General features: G+C 38.4%; 1 protein-coding gene across 6 annotated transcripts; it reads right to left on the minus strand.

The window, feature by feature from the left end:
- Positions 1-1,318: 1,318 nt before the first annotated feature.
- On the minus strand, positions 1,319-16,924 carry LOC122313441 (squamosa promoter-binding-like protein 2). 6 transcript variants are annotated; one of them, XM_043128453.1, is made up of 6 exons: positions 16,685-16,924; positions 14,081-14,954; positions 13,726-13,862; positions 6,645-6,908; positions 1,690-2,015; positions 1,319-1,606 (listed from the first exon to the last, which is right to left on the minus strand). In XM_043128453.1, exons 2-5 carry the CDS (start codon positions 14,764-14,766, stop codon positions 1,705-1,707), a joined length of 1,398 nt encoding a protein of 465 aa, XP_042984387.1. In that variant the 5' UTR covers positions 14,767-14,954; positions 16,685-16,924; the 3' UTR covers positions 1,319-1,606; positions 1,690-1,704. The 6 variants fall into 6 exon arrangements, with proteins under 6 accessions (XP_042984387.1, XP_042984382.1, XP_042984384.1 ...); XM_043128448.1 differs by having other exon boundaries at positions 1,684-2,015; XM_043128450.1 differs by having other exon boundaries at positions 1,684-2,015; positions 14,081-14,957.
- Between the last annotated feature and the right edge of the window lie 440 nt (positions 16,925-17,364).

Raw genomic sequence — 17,364 nt, forward strand, 5'->3', positions numbered from 1 at the left:
GTGTTATTGACTGAATTAAGTGAATATAGCTGAATGGGGTCGGAAAAGAAAGGTGACGGTTAAACCCATGAGCACGAGTGCAACTCGGTGTTCTCGCATCACAGCCCGGGCAAAGGGTTCATTATGACTTCACTGTTGGGGGGAAGCCAGTAGACGTAAAGGCCGTTACACACTTTTCCTGATCATGGGAAACTCCACGATTATTGTTAAGTATAACCCGAGCAAAGCAGAGTTGGAACAAGAAAGCTTAATATGGTGGGGGCTAAACTTTTAAAAAAAATAATATACATTCGAGGGTGCAAAGCTAATCTCTGTAAATCTCCTTTAGAAAAGAGCCTGGCAAATTTACTTTCTATTAATTTCTTAAAACTTCGTGTGGGACTTGATTTAGTTCCGCCTCTTTAACCCTATTAAAATAAAATAAAATAAAATTGAATCTTAAATTTTGGACGAACTTTCCGTTTCACAACTTTAGTAATCAGATGACGTGGGAATTGAACCGCTCCTTACTTTAAAACTAGGGCTGAGAGCATTCTCAACTGATACTGCATAGGTATTTTTTTTTCTACAATTTGATGAAAATTTTAGAGATTTATTAAAATCATCTTTGCATCTTTAAATCCGAATCTCCGTTGTAAAGTGTTTATGGGATGTATAGTAATTTCTCATATTTGGTAAATTACTGTCCATATCAAATTATTTTTTATTAATATTTTATTCTAATCATTTATACTTTCTGTCGTACTTATCTACTTCTAATCATCTATACTTCCTATCATACTTATATTTGTAATAGTTTTAAATAATAATTTTAAAAATAATTTAAATAATTACGAAAATATAAAAAAAATTAATTTTAAAAATATTATCATACCCACAAAAAATAATTTTAATTTTTGTTCAAAATATTCACTAAAGTAATAGTTTAAAACATAAGAAAAAATATTGAATAGTTAAGTTTGTAAATAGAAGTGAGAAAAAAGTAATAGAGAAATATTGTTTTAATAGAATATAGAAAGGATAGGGAATGAAATATAAGAGGTTTCTAAAAAATGAGTAAAATTTAGAAAAAATTTTTAAGGAATATCATTTTTAACTAAATTATAAGAAATTTTATGGAAACTTAACGTGAATGCTCTGAAATCTGTTTTTAACGCAGGACGTCCAAATAACGTGCATTCTTCTCTCTTAGGGCAGTCTATGGAATTATTTAAGGTTTACTTACTAAAAATTTCTTGTTGAGAGTTGAGAGCATGTACACCTTCAATGATTACCTGGTAAAATAAAGAGTCGAAATAGATGAACCTTGAAAAGTGAGTGGAAGAACTAAAAGTGTTCTCTGCTACTTCGAAATCCCCTGGATGTTAAAAGGGCTACAGTTTGCCTTGAATAATCACCCTCTGCTCGCAATGCTTCTGCTTCTGCATCAGCAAATTTATTTTAGAGGATAACTGAACGTTAAGTCACTTCGCAATATGTCCCGTACATATTTTGTTATTGGTAAAGATAATTTCGAATATGCGATTGAAAACAGAGAAAAACAGAAGAAAAAGGAAGAAACTTGGGCCATGGAGATGGAACTTCCGGACGAGTCAGATGGGCCAGTCTGCATGCAAACAGTTACAAGTCCATTAACCGCCGAAGGAAAAAAGGAAAAAAAAAGTTACCAGTCTGCTAACCCACCAGTACCAGGTTTTTGAGAGGTCAATTCAACTGGTTGGGATGAAAGCCGAACTCGTATGGTGATCTGAACAGCTGCAGGTCTTGAAAATCGGTAATCCCATTATTTGGAGACCCTAAGATGTGAGCTCGGGAGTCCGACAAGGCATTTGGGAACCCTTGGATCACCTGCATTGCAGGCTGCGGCGTACTAGAATGAATTGCATGGTTGGAATGTGGGTGTAGAGCTGGTTTTGACTGACGTGAACCCCAGGAATTGGTTGACAGAAGAGAGAGAGCACATCGGAAATCTCGGGTTGATTCCTGCCCCGTGAAGATCATGGGTTCTTCTAAGCCTGCAAAATAGTTATAAACTGTGTAACATGCACATCTTTAGACAATCATGGAAGGTTTAACATGAAACCGTTGGAAAAGGCAGCATTAGCCACTGCACCAGAACCTCAACAAACTTGTATCTTAACTTCAGTTAGTTAGCTTATTTTTAAATCTTTTCTAAGTTTCCTTTACAGTTACTTATCAAAAAAAGTTTCCCTTTAAAAGTTTCTCTAAATAGTTTCTCAACAATACAATAATCATTTTCAACTTCCTTCACCACCAAAGGCTCTAAGTTTTGGCCACCATGCATTTACAATGATCGCCACCTTCTCATACATGTAACATGACTTATTTTGGTCAGACGCTACAATTGAGAAATTTCTTAAAAAGGCTAGCCTTTTCTTGATTAGCCACAAAAGAAAGACTTTATATTTTGGAACAATAACACGAAGTTTCAAGAAACTTCCTCATAGTTTTTGACACTATTAATATCAGGAATCTATCCATGATCATCAAAATTAGTTCATCAATTTACAGTATCACGTTTACCAATTTCTGATTCATTAGTTGTTACTATAAGAACTCTTCCAATCTCTATTTTGCAAGTTAGATTTGGGCAATCCAGCTTTTTAGCTTTCTAGTTAGACTTCCAATCTCTAAGTTGGTACAAGAATTTGGAACTTGAGGAAAAGTGCATCCAAGAGGTTTAAGGAGGTGATCTACTTACCTAACGCATGAAATCTATTCATATTGATATTCTTACCTGGAGCAGCTTACACGGGGGGTTGGTGTCGAGCTCAGATAGAGCTGGCGATGAAGGGGAGTTGGCAGCAAGTTCGGATAGATCATGCTGATGCTCAAAGGTGGTTGGAGCTAAACGAGGCTCCGGATCAGAACTTTGGGGTAGTTTTGAGAGAGCCTCATAAGGTAAATAAGGCTATGGTAGTTCGAGTGGGTTACCGACTTCTGATGGATCTCTAGGCTTGGTGGCTGTCATAAAGCCCCTGAGGAAGTTAGCACTGTATTGCGGGAGTCTCAGGGCTCAGAGCGGTCTGAAGTGACCAGGAAAATGTATCCAAATTGGTGTTAAGGAAACACTGGGCAGTGATGCTGGGTCATGTTTAAGTTTGAGTAGCAGGTCTACGAGGAAGTTGTTCACTCCACGCCATTGAAAATTTGATTGCTGCCTGAGCAAGGAACTTTAATATTTTTGGGCAAAGTGGCTTTAGAGATGGATACGATCCCATTGTGTCCTTGTCTTCAGATTGAAAATGTGGAGGTGCTACAGAACAAAGTCTTCGGCTTGGGTATTGCGTAAATCAAGGAAATTTAACATTGTGTAGAATTGACGTGATGTCTTTGAAGAGCAGTTTATGGCTATACTCATTGCAATTGAAGCAGGACATTCTCATCAATGGTCAATCTCTTCATCCAAATTGTGCATGAAAGGAAATGAAGAGCTAAAAAGAATCACACGGTCTGTAAAATTATATCTCAAGAGATGGAAACTCTTAAGTATTGGCCACGCCAAGGGGGAAACTTTTCTGGATACTATTTTGGAATGCTAGAGGTTTGAATAAGCTGACAAGTGCCTTACAATTAAAAATTTTCTTTGGGAATGGAAGGTTGATATTGTTCTTGGACAGGAAACCAAATTGGAAATCATCTAGAAGCATTGCACGGAGCTTGTGGGGCCCTGATTTGTATAAATTAAAAAACTCAGTGTATAATCATTTTGTATTCTTCTTGGAGTCTTAAGAATTTTATTATATTTTATATGTTCTACATATGACTTCTCTTCATTTTTTCTTAATTTTTTTTAACATCTTCCCTTATAATTAAAGTTGAGCATATAAGTTTTTTTAGAGAAATGAAAGTCTGATCTATCTTTAGTTATTATAAATGTGCGTTATATATAAACATGTTCTTAATTTTTCGTATCTCAAATCATTTTTATAAACTTGTGTATCATAAATAGTATGATATACATTATAGAACATACATAGAAGATTATTTAATTATTTTAATACTAATTCGCCTCCCGAAAAGATTAAATTCTTGATCCGCCATTGATCACATGGGATGGATTTGTCCCGTTGAATTTTGTTTATGTGGGTCCAATAGGGTGGTGGAAAAATTGGAAGAGAGCAGGGGAATTTACCATCTTTGTTCTTTTACAAGCATGGAAGATAGCTTCGTTGTGGACTTTTGTAGGAGTTGATGGGCCAAATTCCGATGTAGACAAAAAAGTATCTGTTGGAGGGGCTGACTAGTCCTTGCAGTTTGTGGAAGTATCATAGTGCATGGTTGGGATTTCAATGTCATGTCAATCAGTTTCCAAGTTAAAGATGGGTCAACTTCATCTTTGCTTAGCTAAAGTGGAGTTCCCAAATTTCGGTTTTGAACAGGATCTTAAGGATAATCCTCTTGTTTGATATAGTCTATAACAATCGAGGCAATCCTTCTTGGTCTAAAATTAATAGATTTCCCGTGTTCTTCAATTGGGAAGAGCAGTTTCCTTAACTATGCCAGAAAATATTATCAAATATAGCTCAAATTGCTTTCTCATTATTCCAGATTGAGGAGGCATTCAAGCAGGCAGTAAGTATTTAAATTTGAGAATATGTGGAGAATAATTGAAGGTTTTGTCTAGAGCCCTCAAGGAAGCATACCCAGAAATCTACAAAATTGCATGGATGCAGGAGCCTCAATCACAGATCTTTTAGAATATTCTAATGAGTTTCCTCAGTGGAATATCACAATCTTCAGAGCCGCACAGGATTGGGAAATTCATGCATTCACAAGTTCTACAATCTTGTGTACTCTAGAGTGGGGGGAGATGCAGACAAGACTTTTTGGCATCCTTCTTAGATGGGGGAGTTCACCAACCGTTCTTACTACAAGTTTCTCATTACAAAAAATAGAAATCCATTCCTGTGGAAGAACGCTTGGCTGTGGACAATCTAAGGGAATGGCGGATCATTATCATGAATTAGTGTTGCATGAGCAAAAAGAGTGGGGAGTAAGTTGATCTTTGACTATTCCATTGCACAATTGCCGTGACCCTATGGAACAACTTCTTTGCTAGAGTAGGGTCAGCTTAGGGATGCTGAGAAGGGTTGTTAGTTTTCTAGTGAATTGGAGAGGTCTTCATGGTAATTAACATATTGCAGCAATATGGAAGATGGCTCCGATATGCCTATGGTGGTGTCTTTGGGGGGAGAAGAATGCAAGAAGTTTTGTAGATCGAGAGCAGTCAATGAATGAACTTAGAACGTTGATTTTTAACACTTTATTCCATTGGTCAATTACAAATTGACTGTAATGGCCTGATCATTCATTACTTTCTTGTACTACTAAATAGTCATGCTTAGGTGATGTTCTTGTATATGTCTCATGTAGTTGGGCTATGCCTATTATTATTTTTCAATAAAATATTGTTTACCCATCAAATAAGTAATTGAAGGATTTGTCAAGATGGCTAGGCAGTGGAGGTCTTCCTATCACTTCCAAGGAACTCCAAGTTTTATCCTAACCCACACACCAAATGCATTGTTAAAGACTTGAAATGAACAAGTCTTCAATAATGTAGAGCATCATAATAAGTCTTTCTTGGAGGAGCTAGAAGGTGTAAAGGGTGCAGAAGAGGAGAGAAAACACCATCTGAAGAAGAGAAGTGACAGAAAAATATAGTCTCTGAACTTGAAAGGGTTACTTCAATGGAGGAGATATCTTGGAGGCAAAAATCATGGGCTCTATTATAAGGAAGGGTGACAAATGCACAAGTTTTTTTTCCATCAAGTGGCCAATGCAATTGAGATACCCCATCAATTGAGCATTCAAACTCCTCCAATCAAAGTGAAATCAAGGATCATATTCTGTAGTATTATGAACATGTGTTATCTGAACAATAGGCTTGAAGGCCTAAACTAGATGGACTAGCACTTGATCATAAAGGAAGAGATGGCCGCGTGGCTTGAGGGATCTTTGAAGAGATTGAGGTAGTAACAACCTAGTCTCATATTGGGAATATAAATAACCCACAGCTAGGTAAGTTATAAAGGTAGTGGAGTGCGCAACTGGTCTTTATAAATGATTTTAGGGAAACTTGACTAGTTCTGCTACATACAGTCACTTTTACATACTCATTACGCACTCCACTGATGTGATTGGCCAAAGCAATTATTTTATATTATAAAAAGTGAGGCAGCCAATCATATTAGTAGAGTGCGCAAGGAGTATGCAAAAGTGACTGCACGTAGAGTTTTAGTTTACATATAATATCACAGCCAAGTTCATGCAGTGCTTTAATTTCACATGGCTGGCCTTACTAGGTGGCTCTAATACCGCAGGTAACCCAGGAAAAAGTTTTATCATTTTTTTATTTTTCCATTTTTAAGAAAAATAGACAAGTACTAAAGGCTATCTTTGATGTGGTAAATAGAATTTATATTACTTTTTCTAACGACCATTCAAGTATGCACGATAATTATTATGTAATCAAACAAGTAAATTCTGACATGCCTAGATTTTAAGCCTATAAAACAGTGTAAGCAAAGTCTGACAATTAATATCGTTTCTGAAGTTAATCTAAAATCAAATTAAAATATCACAAAGCTAAGCTCTCCATAAGGAAGAAAGAAACAAACCTGGGTTGAGAACCTCAGCTACGGTGCCCTTGGATGACAGAAGCCTACTGGAATCATCACAGAGTGCAGTGATGGCACATGGCATTTCATTGCGGGGAAAATGCAGCTGTATATCAGTGTTCCTTGTTTTTTCAGACTTCAGAGGATACCCTTTTGTTTGGGTAAACTTGGAGCTGCATATGTCCTCCCATGTTGAACTAACAGAAGCACTTGTGTAAACAAGGGGGACTCTGTCAAAGACTAGGTTCATCTGCTGCTTCCCATCTATGAGATGTTCACGATAAAAAAACCCAATGAATTTTGTTTCAATAATGATTTTAGCTTATATTGTTTTTATTATTAAATTGTGTATCAAAGGACCCTATTATGCAGGGCATCTATCACAAAGTAACTCATATACTGCACAGTAGCAATTGTGCTAGTAACTGGCAGTTAAAAATGTACGACCCTTTTTCTAAGTTAAACTCTGTTGGGCCGCTTGTAAGCTGTGATACCCCATATGATAAGGATAAGAGTAGGTGGTGTATGAGATCCTACATTACTTGGTAAGAAGAAGTTCTTGCTCTTTAAAAGGTTCCAATGGAGTTTCAATTGTATCATTTGACTAGTCTTTTTGGAGAATATGCCATGTGCTTTGGGCCTTCTATTAGAGTGTTACAAATGGTATCAAAACCTATCCCAATCAGAAATATGGGGTTTGAGCCGTGCCACCTATAATGGACTGACTCAACGAGGATGTCGGAAATATAAGGGGGAGAGATTGTGAAATCCCATATAATAATGATAAGGGTAGGTGGTATATGGGATCCCACATTGCTTAGGAATGAAAAGTTCTTACTCTTTACAAGGTTCCAATAGGACTCCAATTATATCATTGACTAGTCCTTTTGGAGTATAGGTCATGTGGTTTGGACCTTCCAGTGGGGTGTTACATAAGCTAGGAGTGTTCAATGCAAGATCATTCTATAATGCCTTGTCTCTTTGTGATAGCTACTCTTTCCAATGAAAGAATAGATAGCAGAGCAAGGCTCTTTTAAGAGTCTTTTTGGGAAGTGTGTGACATCTGCTTTAGGAAAGATCCTAGTGGGCAACTTAAGTAAGACATGTTACATGGTTGATGGTACTGCATATGTAAGAGAAGTGGAAAAAGGGTTGATCGTCTCTTACTTCATTGTGAGGTTGCTAGAGTTTGATAGAACTCTATTTTAGGTTTGGAATAGTTGGAAATTACCTAAGAGATATCTGTTCCTCAATGCCCCTAAATATACAATTTCCAACTGCCAAATACAAGCCTTTTTCAAATGAAGTGCTTACTAATATATTGCTTCACTGGTCTAATTGAGACTAAAGGTAACCTTTTGATAAGTACAACTATATTATCAAGAACTGAAAACCATTTTGCAACCATCAACAAGTTTTCTTTATGATTCTTTGCCGCATGCATTCTGAGTTGTGTTTCAATTTCCTATAATCTTTTCCTTCTTATTAATTACAGGGTACTTGATCCAGCTTTTGTTGCAAAGCCCTTTGTATTTATGCCCAATAAGTCCTTTGAATTACTACAGGATGTCAAGGGAGTTTTCATGGGCAGAGTCAGCCTGGTTGGTTGTTGGTCATAATAGAGGTTCTGATTCAGGCTGGAGAACTTTTGAAGTTTTTTTAAATAGTCACATGACTGAAACAGAAATAGAGTAGGAGGTGGCAGTCGTGATAGATTTATGATTAATTGGAGTCATTTCAGAAAAAGGAGTCATTTCAGAAAAAAGATTCATAAAGAGGTTGATTTCTTCCAGTCTTTTATTGGCGAGAGAAATAGAGTAGGGCCTATTCAAGTTTCTCAAGACCATTTGTTGGATTTGGGGATTTTCTTCCGGGTTGACAGGAAAAAAAAAAAAAAAAGAAGCCATTTGTTGTGGTTGGTTAGCGGTCGTACTTGGAGGCACTGGTTGGTTGAGGGCAACATTTGACGAATTGTATCTCACACGGGCATTTCAAGCAAAAGTAAGGAGGTGCTTGAGTTAATAAATAAAAAGTGGACATGGGCTTAGCTGCTATTGGACCAGCATTTGAGACAACAGAGCAGCCTGCTGAGACAAGTGGGTGGTTTGTAAGTCAAGGATCCCTTCAATACTCCAGCTTAAATTACCAAAGTGGGTTTGAGTTTTGGAAAATTGATCTTTGTGGTTGACAGAGATTCAGTGACTCTCCATAGTGCCTGGATTTCTTGGCCAGTCATGATCTCTATGGAGTCGGGTCTCGTTTTTGTTAAGGGGCCATTTTTAGAGGAACCTCTTAACTGCAAGCCTCCGAAATTTGCTGGCCTTCTGACCATATGAGTTCAAAAGGCATAGGTGTAGTGGAAGTAGATTTACTCTTACAGAAAGTGAAGGGTTTCAGTCATTCTGGGGGGATTGCTTGTGAAAGGTTTGAAGAGGAGCTAATGGCCTTGTTCAAAATCATTGAAGTGAGAGCTATCATAATGATTTGGGTCTTAATCCAAAACCTGCCGCCTGAACCAGGTTAAAAGCAATCAATATGCTCTATTACCTACAATTTGTAAGGGGGTAGTTTAGTCAAGGCAAGAATAAGAGGAGGGGTGTTCATGGTTTTATATGAAGCCTTAGTTATTGTCATGGAATGCTAGGCGCTTGAGATAGGAAAAGAAGCGGCCAAGGATGAGGAATTTGCTCAGATGATGGAAGGCTTATATTATGTCTTCAGTAAATGAAAAATGGAGCATATCATGGATGGTGCAGTTTGGAGTTCGTGGGTGGTCAACATGTAGATTAGTGGTGTTCGGAATCTAAAGGAGACTTTCGTGGGATATCGATTATGAGGGATAGAGTTTTGTTTGGGGGAGTTTTCTGTTGCTGTTTTTTTTTTTATTTTTTTATTTTTATAAGTAATCAAAATTGTATTAATTAAAGAAAAGGCCTAGCCCAGAATGTACAAGAAACTACCCCTTTAGGCGGGGGCAAGAGAGACAAGAAAATCATGGAGGACCATTCCATTGAAATCAACAGCAATGGCCCAATTACAAAGCGTACTAAAAAACAAGTCAGCAGCTCCTCTGCTGTTCGCTCCATGTCTTCGAAAGTCCTTGCATTCCTCTCCTGCCATAAAGACCACATGATACAAAGTGGTATCATCCTCCAAACCGCTGAAATCTGGGGCTGGCCTCCTATGTTGGGCCAGCAGGCCAAAGCTGCCGCCACTGTCCCCGGCATAGCCCAGCCCAACTCCACTCTACTTAGCACCTGATCCCAAAACCCTTGCAATCTTGCAGTGTAGTAAAAGATGATCTACCGACTAGCCCCCTCCCTTACACATACAGCACCAATCTGTCACAATAATCCTCATTTTTCTCAAATTATCAGTTGTGAGGATCTTACCCAAAGTAGCAGTCCACACAAAGAAAGCCACCTTAAGTGGCGCCTTATGTTTCCATATCCTTCTCCAAGGGATCTGACAGTTGGGATTTTGCTCGAGAGCAATATAGAAGGAGCGAACTGAGAACCTGCCTTTCTTGTGTGGGACCCACCATAACCAGTCTTCTTGTTGATTGCTCGGCCTCATAGAGTACAAGAGACTATAAAAATCCACCAAGCTATTCATCTCCCAATCTTGCGCCGCCCTGCTAAAACTTATGTTCCAATGAAAATGTCCCCCCGACAAACCCATAACCTCCGCCACTAACGCCTCTTTATTGCTGGCAATTTGATAAAGAGAGGGAAACAACTCATGTAACGTCGTATCACCACACCAAATATCTTTCCAGAATTTGATCCTGGTACCATTCCCCATCTGAAAACGAGCGTGCCGACATAAGACTATCCAACCTTTCCTGATATGTTTCCACAACCCCACTCCATCAGCTCCTCTAACTTCTTTAGTACACCATCCCCCCCATATATCTCCATATTTGCACCCAATCACCCCTCGCCATAAAGCATCCGGTTCCCAACTATATCTCCACAGCCATTTACGCAAAAGTGCCTGATTGAAAGTCTTCACATTTTTTATACCCAGACCACCCTTAAAAAAAGGACGACACATCGTTCCCCACTTAACCAGATGGTACTTTAACTCTTCCCCCAAACAGCCCCACAAAAAGTCTCTTTCTAATTTCTCAATACGGCTTGCTACTCTTGCTGGAATAGGAAAAAGAGATTGAAAATATGTAGGCAAATTAGATAGAGTATTCTTAATCAAAGTGAGTCTTCCTCTCGACAAATAAATTCTCTTCCAACTCGCCAACCTTCTCTCTATTTTTTCAATAACTGGTTCCCACAAGAGAGGCGATCTTGCCCCTATCCCCAATGGAAGACCCAGATATGTCAGCGGGAATGAAGCTATCTTACATTCTAGCGATCGAGCCAGTTGTTGTAAATGTGGCACTCCTCCAATTGGTACTATCTCAGACTTGTCAAAGTTCACTTTTAATCCAGACACTGCTTCAAAACACAAAAACATTGCCTTCAACGTCCGCACCTGACTCTGATCTGCATCACAAAGGATAAGGGTATCATCTGCAAAAAGTATATGAGATATATTAATAATGCCCCTCTCCTGGGTTCCAATCAAAAAGCCGCCCACCATGCCATTCCGACTTAAAGCCGACATCATCCTGCCTAGTTCCTCCATCACAACAACAAACAGTAACGGCGACAATGGATCACCTTGTCTCAGGCCTCGTGAGCTATGGAAGAAGCTAGCTGGGCTCCCATTTAACAAAACAGAGAACTTAGCCGTTGACACACACCATCGGATCCATGATCTCCACTTCTCCCCAAAACCACATCTCCCAAGAATATATAGTAAAAAATTCCAGTTTACATGATCGTATGCCTTCTCCATATCCAGCTTGCAAATGATTCCATTACCACCATTCTTCATTCTACTATCCACACACTCATTTGCAATAAGTGCCGCATCAAGGATTTGTCTACCTTTAACAAAGGCATTTTGAGGCTTAGAGATAAGCTTCCCTACCACTTCACTAAGCCGGTTTGCTAACACTTTAGAGATGATCTTGTAAACACTACTGACTAAGTTGACGGGACGATAAGCATTTACCTCATTAGCACCCACCTTCTTTGGGATTAAAGCTATGAAAGTTGTATTTAGACTTTTTTCAAATTTTCCAGCCACGTAGAGTTCTTGGAACACCTTCATAATGTCTTCCTTAACCACATCCCAGCATTCTTGAAAAAATCCCATAAAGAACCCATCCGGCCCCGGAGCCTTATCCTTAACCAATTTTCGCAAAACCTCCGCCACTTCCTCTTCCTCAAAAGCCATTTCCATTCGACAAACATCACTCTCCCCAATGGAGTCAAAGACCAAACCATCAGGAAGTGGTCGCCAACTTATCGGTTCGGTAAGGAGTTGTTCATAAAAGCCAACTAAATGGGCCTTAATAACACTTTCTTCCTTGCACTCCGTACCCTCAATATTCAGCATCTCAATATTATTGTTTCTCCTATGAGAGTTTGCAACCCGATGAAAGAATTTGGTGCAACGATCTCCTTCCCTAAGCCACAAAGCTCTTGATTTTTGCCGCCATGAAATCTCTTCCATCAAGATAATTCTCTCCAGCTCCTCCCCCAACAATTTCCTCCGTTCTACTTCTACCTGGGTAAGGGGTCTAACCTCTTGGATCTGCTCAATTTCCTGAATCTCCCTCATCTTTCCTTCTTTGTTTTCCCTCAGATCACCGAAAGACTGTGTATTCCAAAGCTTCAAATATCTTTTTAATGCTTTCAACTTGCTAGCAAGGATAAAGCTAGGAGTACCCTGAAAATGATACAACACCCACCATTGTCTAACTCGTTCCACAAAACCTTCCGACTTTAGCCACATGTTCTCAAATTTAAAATATCTTCGCCCACTTCTCAACCCTCCACAATCAAGCAAGATAGGCCAGTGATCTGAACTAATGCGAGGCAAGCGCCTTTGCCAAACATTAGGAAAATGGCTTTCCCATTCTGGGGATATGAGGAAACGATCAAGACGGGACCACGTTTGATTGTTAGCCCACTTGGCGGGTCTCTTAGCTAAGGGCAAGTCTACCAAATTCAAATCAGAGATGCACTCGGAAAAGTCAATCATAGCTGGCCGCCCCCTTCTATTACCAAAAGACTCACTTGGGAATCTAGTAACGTTAAAGTCTCCCCCGATACACCAAGGAAGATTCCACCAACTATGCAGACCGGCTAGTTCTTCCCACAAAAGTACTATGTTATTATCCAAATTAAGCCCGTAGACACCTGCAAAAGCCCATAAAAAGTTGTCTGACACGCTCTTAAACGAGCATGCTACCGTGTACCTCCCTATGAACTCTTCCATTTTTTCCACCACCCGCCTATCCCACATGACTACCACTCCTCCTGACGCCCCGTTAGAGGCCAAGTAAAATGTTGAAAACTGTGTAGAATAGCCTTTTGCAGGTGTTTATGGTCCCAGTTCGGATAATGTAATGAGGTTTTTGTTGGGATAAACAGGCAAGTTTGGTGAGTTTGTTAAGAATAAAACCTCTTTATACAAGTAATTTGTGAATTTGCTTTAATAGTTACTAAATTCAATTTCCCTACAATTTGAAAAAAATAAGGAGAGATTTACTTCTTTGGGGTCCATAAATGCAGAAATTTTTGGAGTCTATGTTTTTTTTTTGATAAGCAAGAGAAAAATATTATTAATCAGAAAAAAGGTACAGCCCGTGTATAAAGGAAGTATACATAACACCTAGGGACGTTCTATGTGCGATGAATTAAAGACAGGAACTTATGAACATTGTCCCCGTTTAGTACATTGGGGTCTTGTTTAAATTAGATGCATTCAAAAGGCAACACAAAGGTATGAATTCACCAATGGTACAGTTGAACATTGTATCAAGCAAAAGACATTTGAGTTGAAATAATTATATCACAACCTGTCAATGAAATCACCTTAATGCATGGGTTCAAAACTAATAATAATGTGTATTATGCATGCTTATATGATAACTTAGTCCAGGTAACTCTATATAGTTTATTGGGAAAAGAAAAAAGAAAAAGTTTGATTCCAAGTTTAAAAATAGCACCATAAATTGATGAAGACAGCCTTGCTGGATTTAAACGGACTGCTTCTGGCTGTGGCTTGCGTCGCCTAGCATTATGATCAGAAAGCCGCCTGCGACAGCTTCGCTTCTTTTCATCAAACTCAGACAGACTGTGGAACCTTCAACATTAAAAACAATGTGGATATTTAGTATCAAAGTTGTGAACTAGGACTTGAAGCTGATGTTGATTGGTTATGAATCAGGACCCGAGTGGAATTATTAATGACCAAGAGACTTTAGATAAAAGAGTGACTACTGTTAAAATCATCAATAACAAATTGTTGCTGGATTTCAATATGTTTTGACATATAACTACCATTTTATAAGAAGCATTTACCTGCTACACTGTTGACAAAACCGAAGTTCCAGACCACCGACAATGACCTTTGGGGATTTTGAATGACTTTCACAAACTCTATGTTTGCGATGGTAATCTTTAGCTAACGAGAGGTCAAGGTTACAGCCTTCAACTTGGCAGTGCAATGTCTGAGTGCTCTGACAACTGGACTTGCATTTCTTAGCTGCGGTTGCTGATGACATGGAAGTCATAGAAAATTTTGAGGTCTCTGTACTGTTTTCAACGCAAGCATCTTCAGAGTACATCAGCTCACCAAGCTTTAGACTGAGCAATGGCTCACCAGAGCCAGATGGCAGCTCAATTGTTGGAGAAGTTCCATTTGTCTCCAACTTGACCAGTTTTTTCTTCCTGTGAAAATCTTTCGGAAAATCTCTAAAGGTCTCAAGAGTGAGCTTGGATGTCTTACTTTCACCAATTGAATATGAATCTAGTGAAGCTGATTTGAAGCTATTTGACAGAGAAGCATGTCCCAAGTCTGGATCAGACCCACCACCCCCAGATGAATAAAAGCATCCAGGGTTAATTCCTTGATCTGCTTGCATAGCCCATTCTATTGGTTGCAATTTTGAATTCTCATTTGCTTTTGCATTGCAAACGAATAGATTCTCCCACTCCCATTGCGAGGGGGATTTTTCATTCCACTCCATCAGCAAGACTGAACTCATAAATTGATATCACACTACCTTCTCCAAAAGATGCAAAATCAACTGATTACTGCTTCCTGAAAATGTTACTTGAAACTAAAGTTGACTTTATTGAGATACTGCAGAAAGAATTATAGCACCCAATACTGAGAGAAGTGATCGCAAAATACTCTTAGTCTCTTATAGTGATTGACAAAACCCACGCCAGCCTGCTAAGAACGCACTGTCAGAAGACAATAAGAAGAAGTAATAGATATGACAAATCAAGTTCATAACTCAAAATATGTACAGAGAAAATTTCAACCTCCCATTAACAGAAACAACTCTTTGGCCCGTAAGACTACCGCAAGAATCAATAATCCATCGCTGTAGGCCAATTAGTCATTCCCGGATTTTTTAAGATACCACGGAAGCAAGTCCCAACCTCAAGAGAACCCAAGAAAAAATTGCCATCTGTTTAATCATGGCAGAGAAAGAAGCAAATCACACCAAGTCTCTGCTGCCATTCTGAAAATACAGTCAGTCACCTTTGACCCCGAGTTGGGACGAGAAGTGTTCCCCAGTTTCCTGGAACACGTACAGTGACTAAACTTCCTATATTTATTTACAGTTTCGTCTCTACTTTACCACCCTTCATGCAAAATACCCTTCATATTCAACTAAGTACCATAAATACACAGCCTACCCTTCCAATAATTCACACCTAACTTCATCAACGCAAAGTCACAAGTCGGTCAATGAATAAGACAACAAACTCATCAACAAAAAGGTACACACATTGATATATATATCAGGCAAACTCCACAATTACCAGCAACCTAAACCCATGACTCTCTGCCTTTCTTATGTAATACATGGGCGCCACCATTTTTTCCCACCTAATCAAACATACAAATACCAACCAACATATCGATTATGTAATAACCAAATGCAAAATTAACTGCCGCATCATTTTATTTTTAAAGCAATGCTACATACAATAGTAAAATTGCAAACGCCGCGCAATCGTTTTGAAAAAAAGTAAGGTCCACGATTAAAAAGTTAATTTTTTTTTCATGTAGGTCCCATATTAATTCATTTTTTTAAAAGCGACTACACGTCGCTTGCACAACCACAACTGCAAATATCATTTCTCTTATTTTTATCACGCTTCCTAGTTCCTATATTTGTACAATTTGTTGCATTGCACTGAGCACGGAAATCGGATTTCACAAAAAGAAAGAAAAAAAAAAAGTGGCTTAAGGCGGGAGAAAATATTTATTACGCACACTGTCAAAATTAATGAAATGTCACTGTTAGGTATAGGTGCTGGTCCCAGAGTCCCATTCCCCTTTCTGTAGCACCATTGAGTAACCAGTTAAAAGAGAACAAAAACAGAACGACTGTCTATTTGACATAGAAAAACGGCGTCGTAACGCTTTCTCTGCAGCCACCACTTTCCCGAGAAAATTGAGAGCAAGAAAAGAAAGGAGTCATATATTTTTCCATTTTCAATTACCAAACTTAACACTAAGGAGTTGGTTTTCAGAATAAATAACAGGTGCGTGTCCAAATATAGAAAAATACCGGCAACTCCCACTCCTCCATCTATAGTCATTATTACCCTATTTTTCTCGCCAAAAGGAATTAAGAAAAAAGATCTCGACTGCGTATTTCCTCTCAGATGGCACATAATCAGGAATCATCGCTTTCTTTCATCTCCTTTTTCTCATCAATCCCGAGAATAGCAATGACAACACAAAACAAATGCCAGAATCTGATAAAAAAAAAAACAAATTTCTTTTCCTTTTTTTTCGCGTTTCAGATTGAAGGGAGAAAAAATTCAAAGGTTTTATTCGCTTCGGGGAAAGTCTGCGTAGATTATAGATTTCTTTCTTTGATGCTTATAGATGTAGAAATCGAAAGAAAAAATTGAAGAGAGAGAGAATGCACAGCTTACTTTTTGTTGCCAAGACGAGAAACAGTGACTCGGATAGGAATTGGCGGGGCGCTTAGATTATTATCATTCCGTTCCAGAGCGGCATGCGGGCGGAACGTACATCTTTGGGTCACAAGAATCTTATGCAGCCAAGCTGTCTTTGCTCCAGGCCTGTTTGTAAAGTTGAATTTGTTGGAATCGAAGGCTAGAGAGAGAGAGAGAGATGGCGCGTCATAGCGAGTCGACTCACTCGGAGGTTGACCGCACAACTTTTTAGTCAACCGAGAGTACGTTTACCTTCTCTCTTTCTTTTTTTCTTTTTTTTTTTTTTTTTTTTTTCCCGTCACAATCATAATTTACGTGTGCTGCCGTGACCGGAACCGAGTAATTATCATCAACTCCCGGAGAATCGAGAATTTCCGACGTTAAGATGTCATAAGATATAATAAAAACACGGCATCATTAGTATTTTATCACACTAATAATTAATATAGATAACCTCATTTGGTTACATAATTTAAAAGAAATAAGATGAAATGAAATTTTTTAATATTTATTTTATTTTGAGGTTTAAAAAAATTAAATTATTTATTATATTATATGTGAGAATTTAAAAAATTATAATAATTATATAAGATGAAATAAGATGGAACAGTTTAGTTTTGTGTAACCAAACCAACCCTAAAGAGTAATGTTATATA

The sequence above is a fragment of the Carya illinoinensis genome, chromosome 6, assembly GCF_018687715.1.
Source record: "Carya illinoinensis cultivar Pawnee chromosome 6, C.illinoinensisPawnee_v1, whole genome shotgun sequence".
Lineage (NCBI taxonomy): Eukaryota > Viridiplantae > Streptophyta > Magnoliopsida > Fagales > Juglandaceae > Carya > Carya illinoinensis.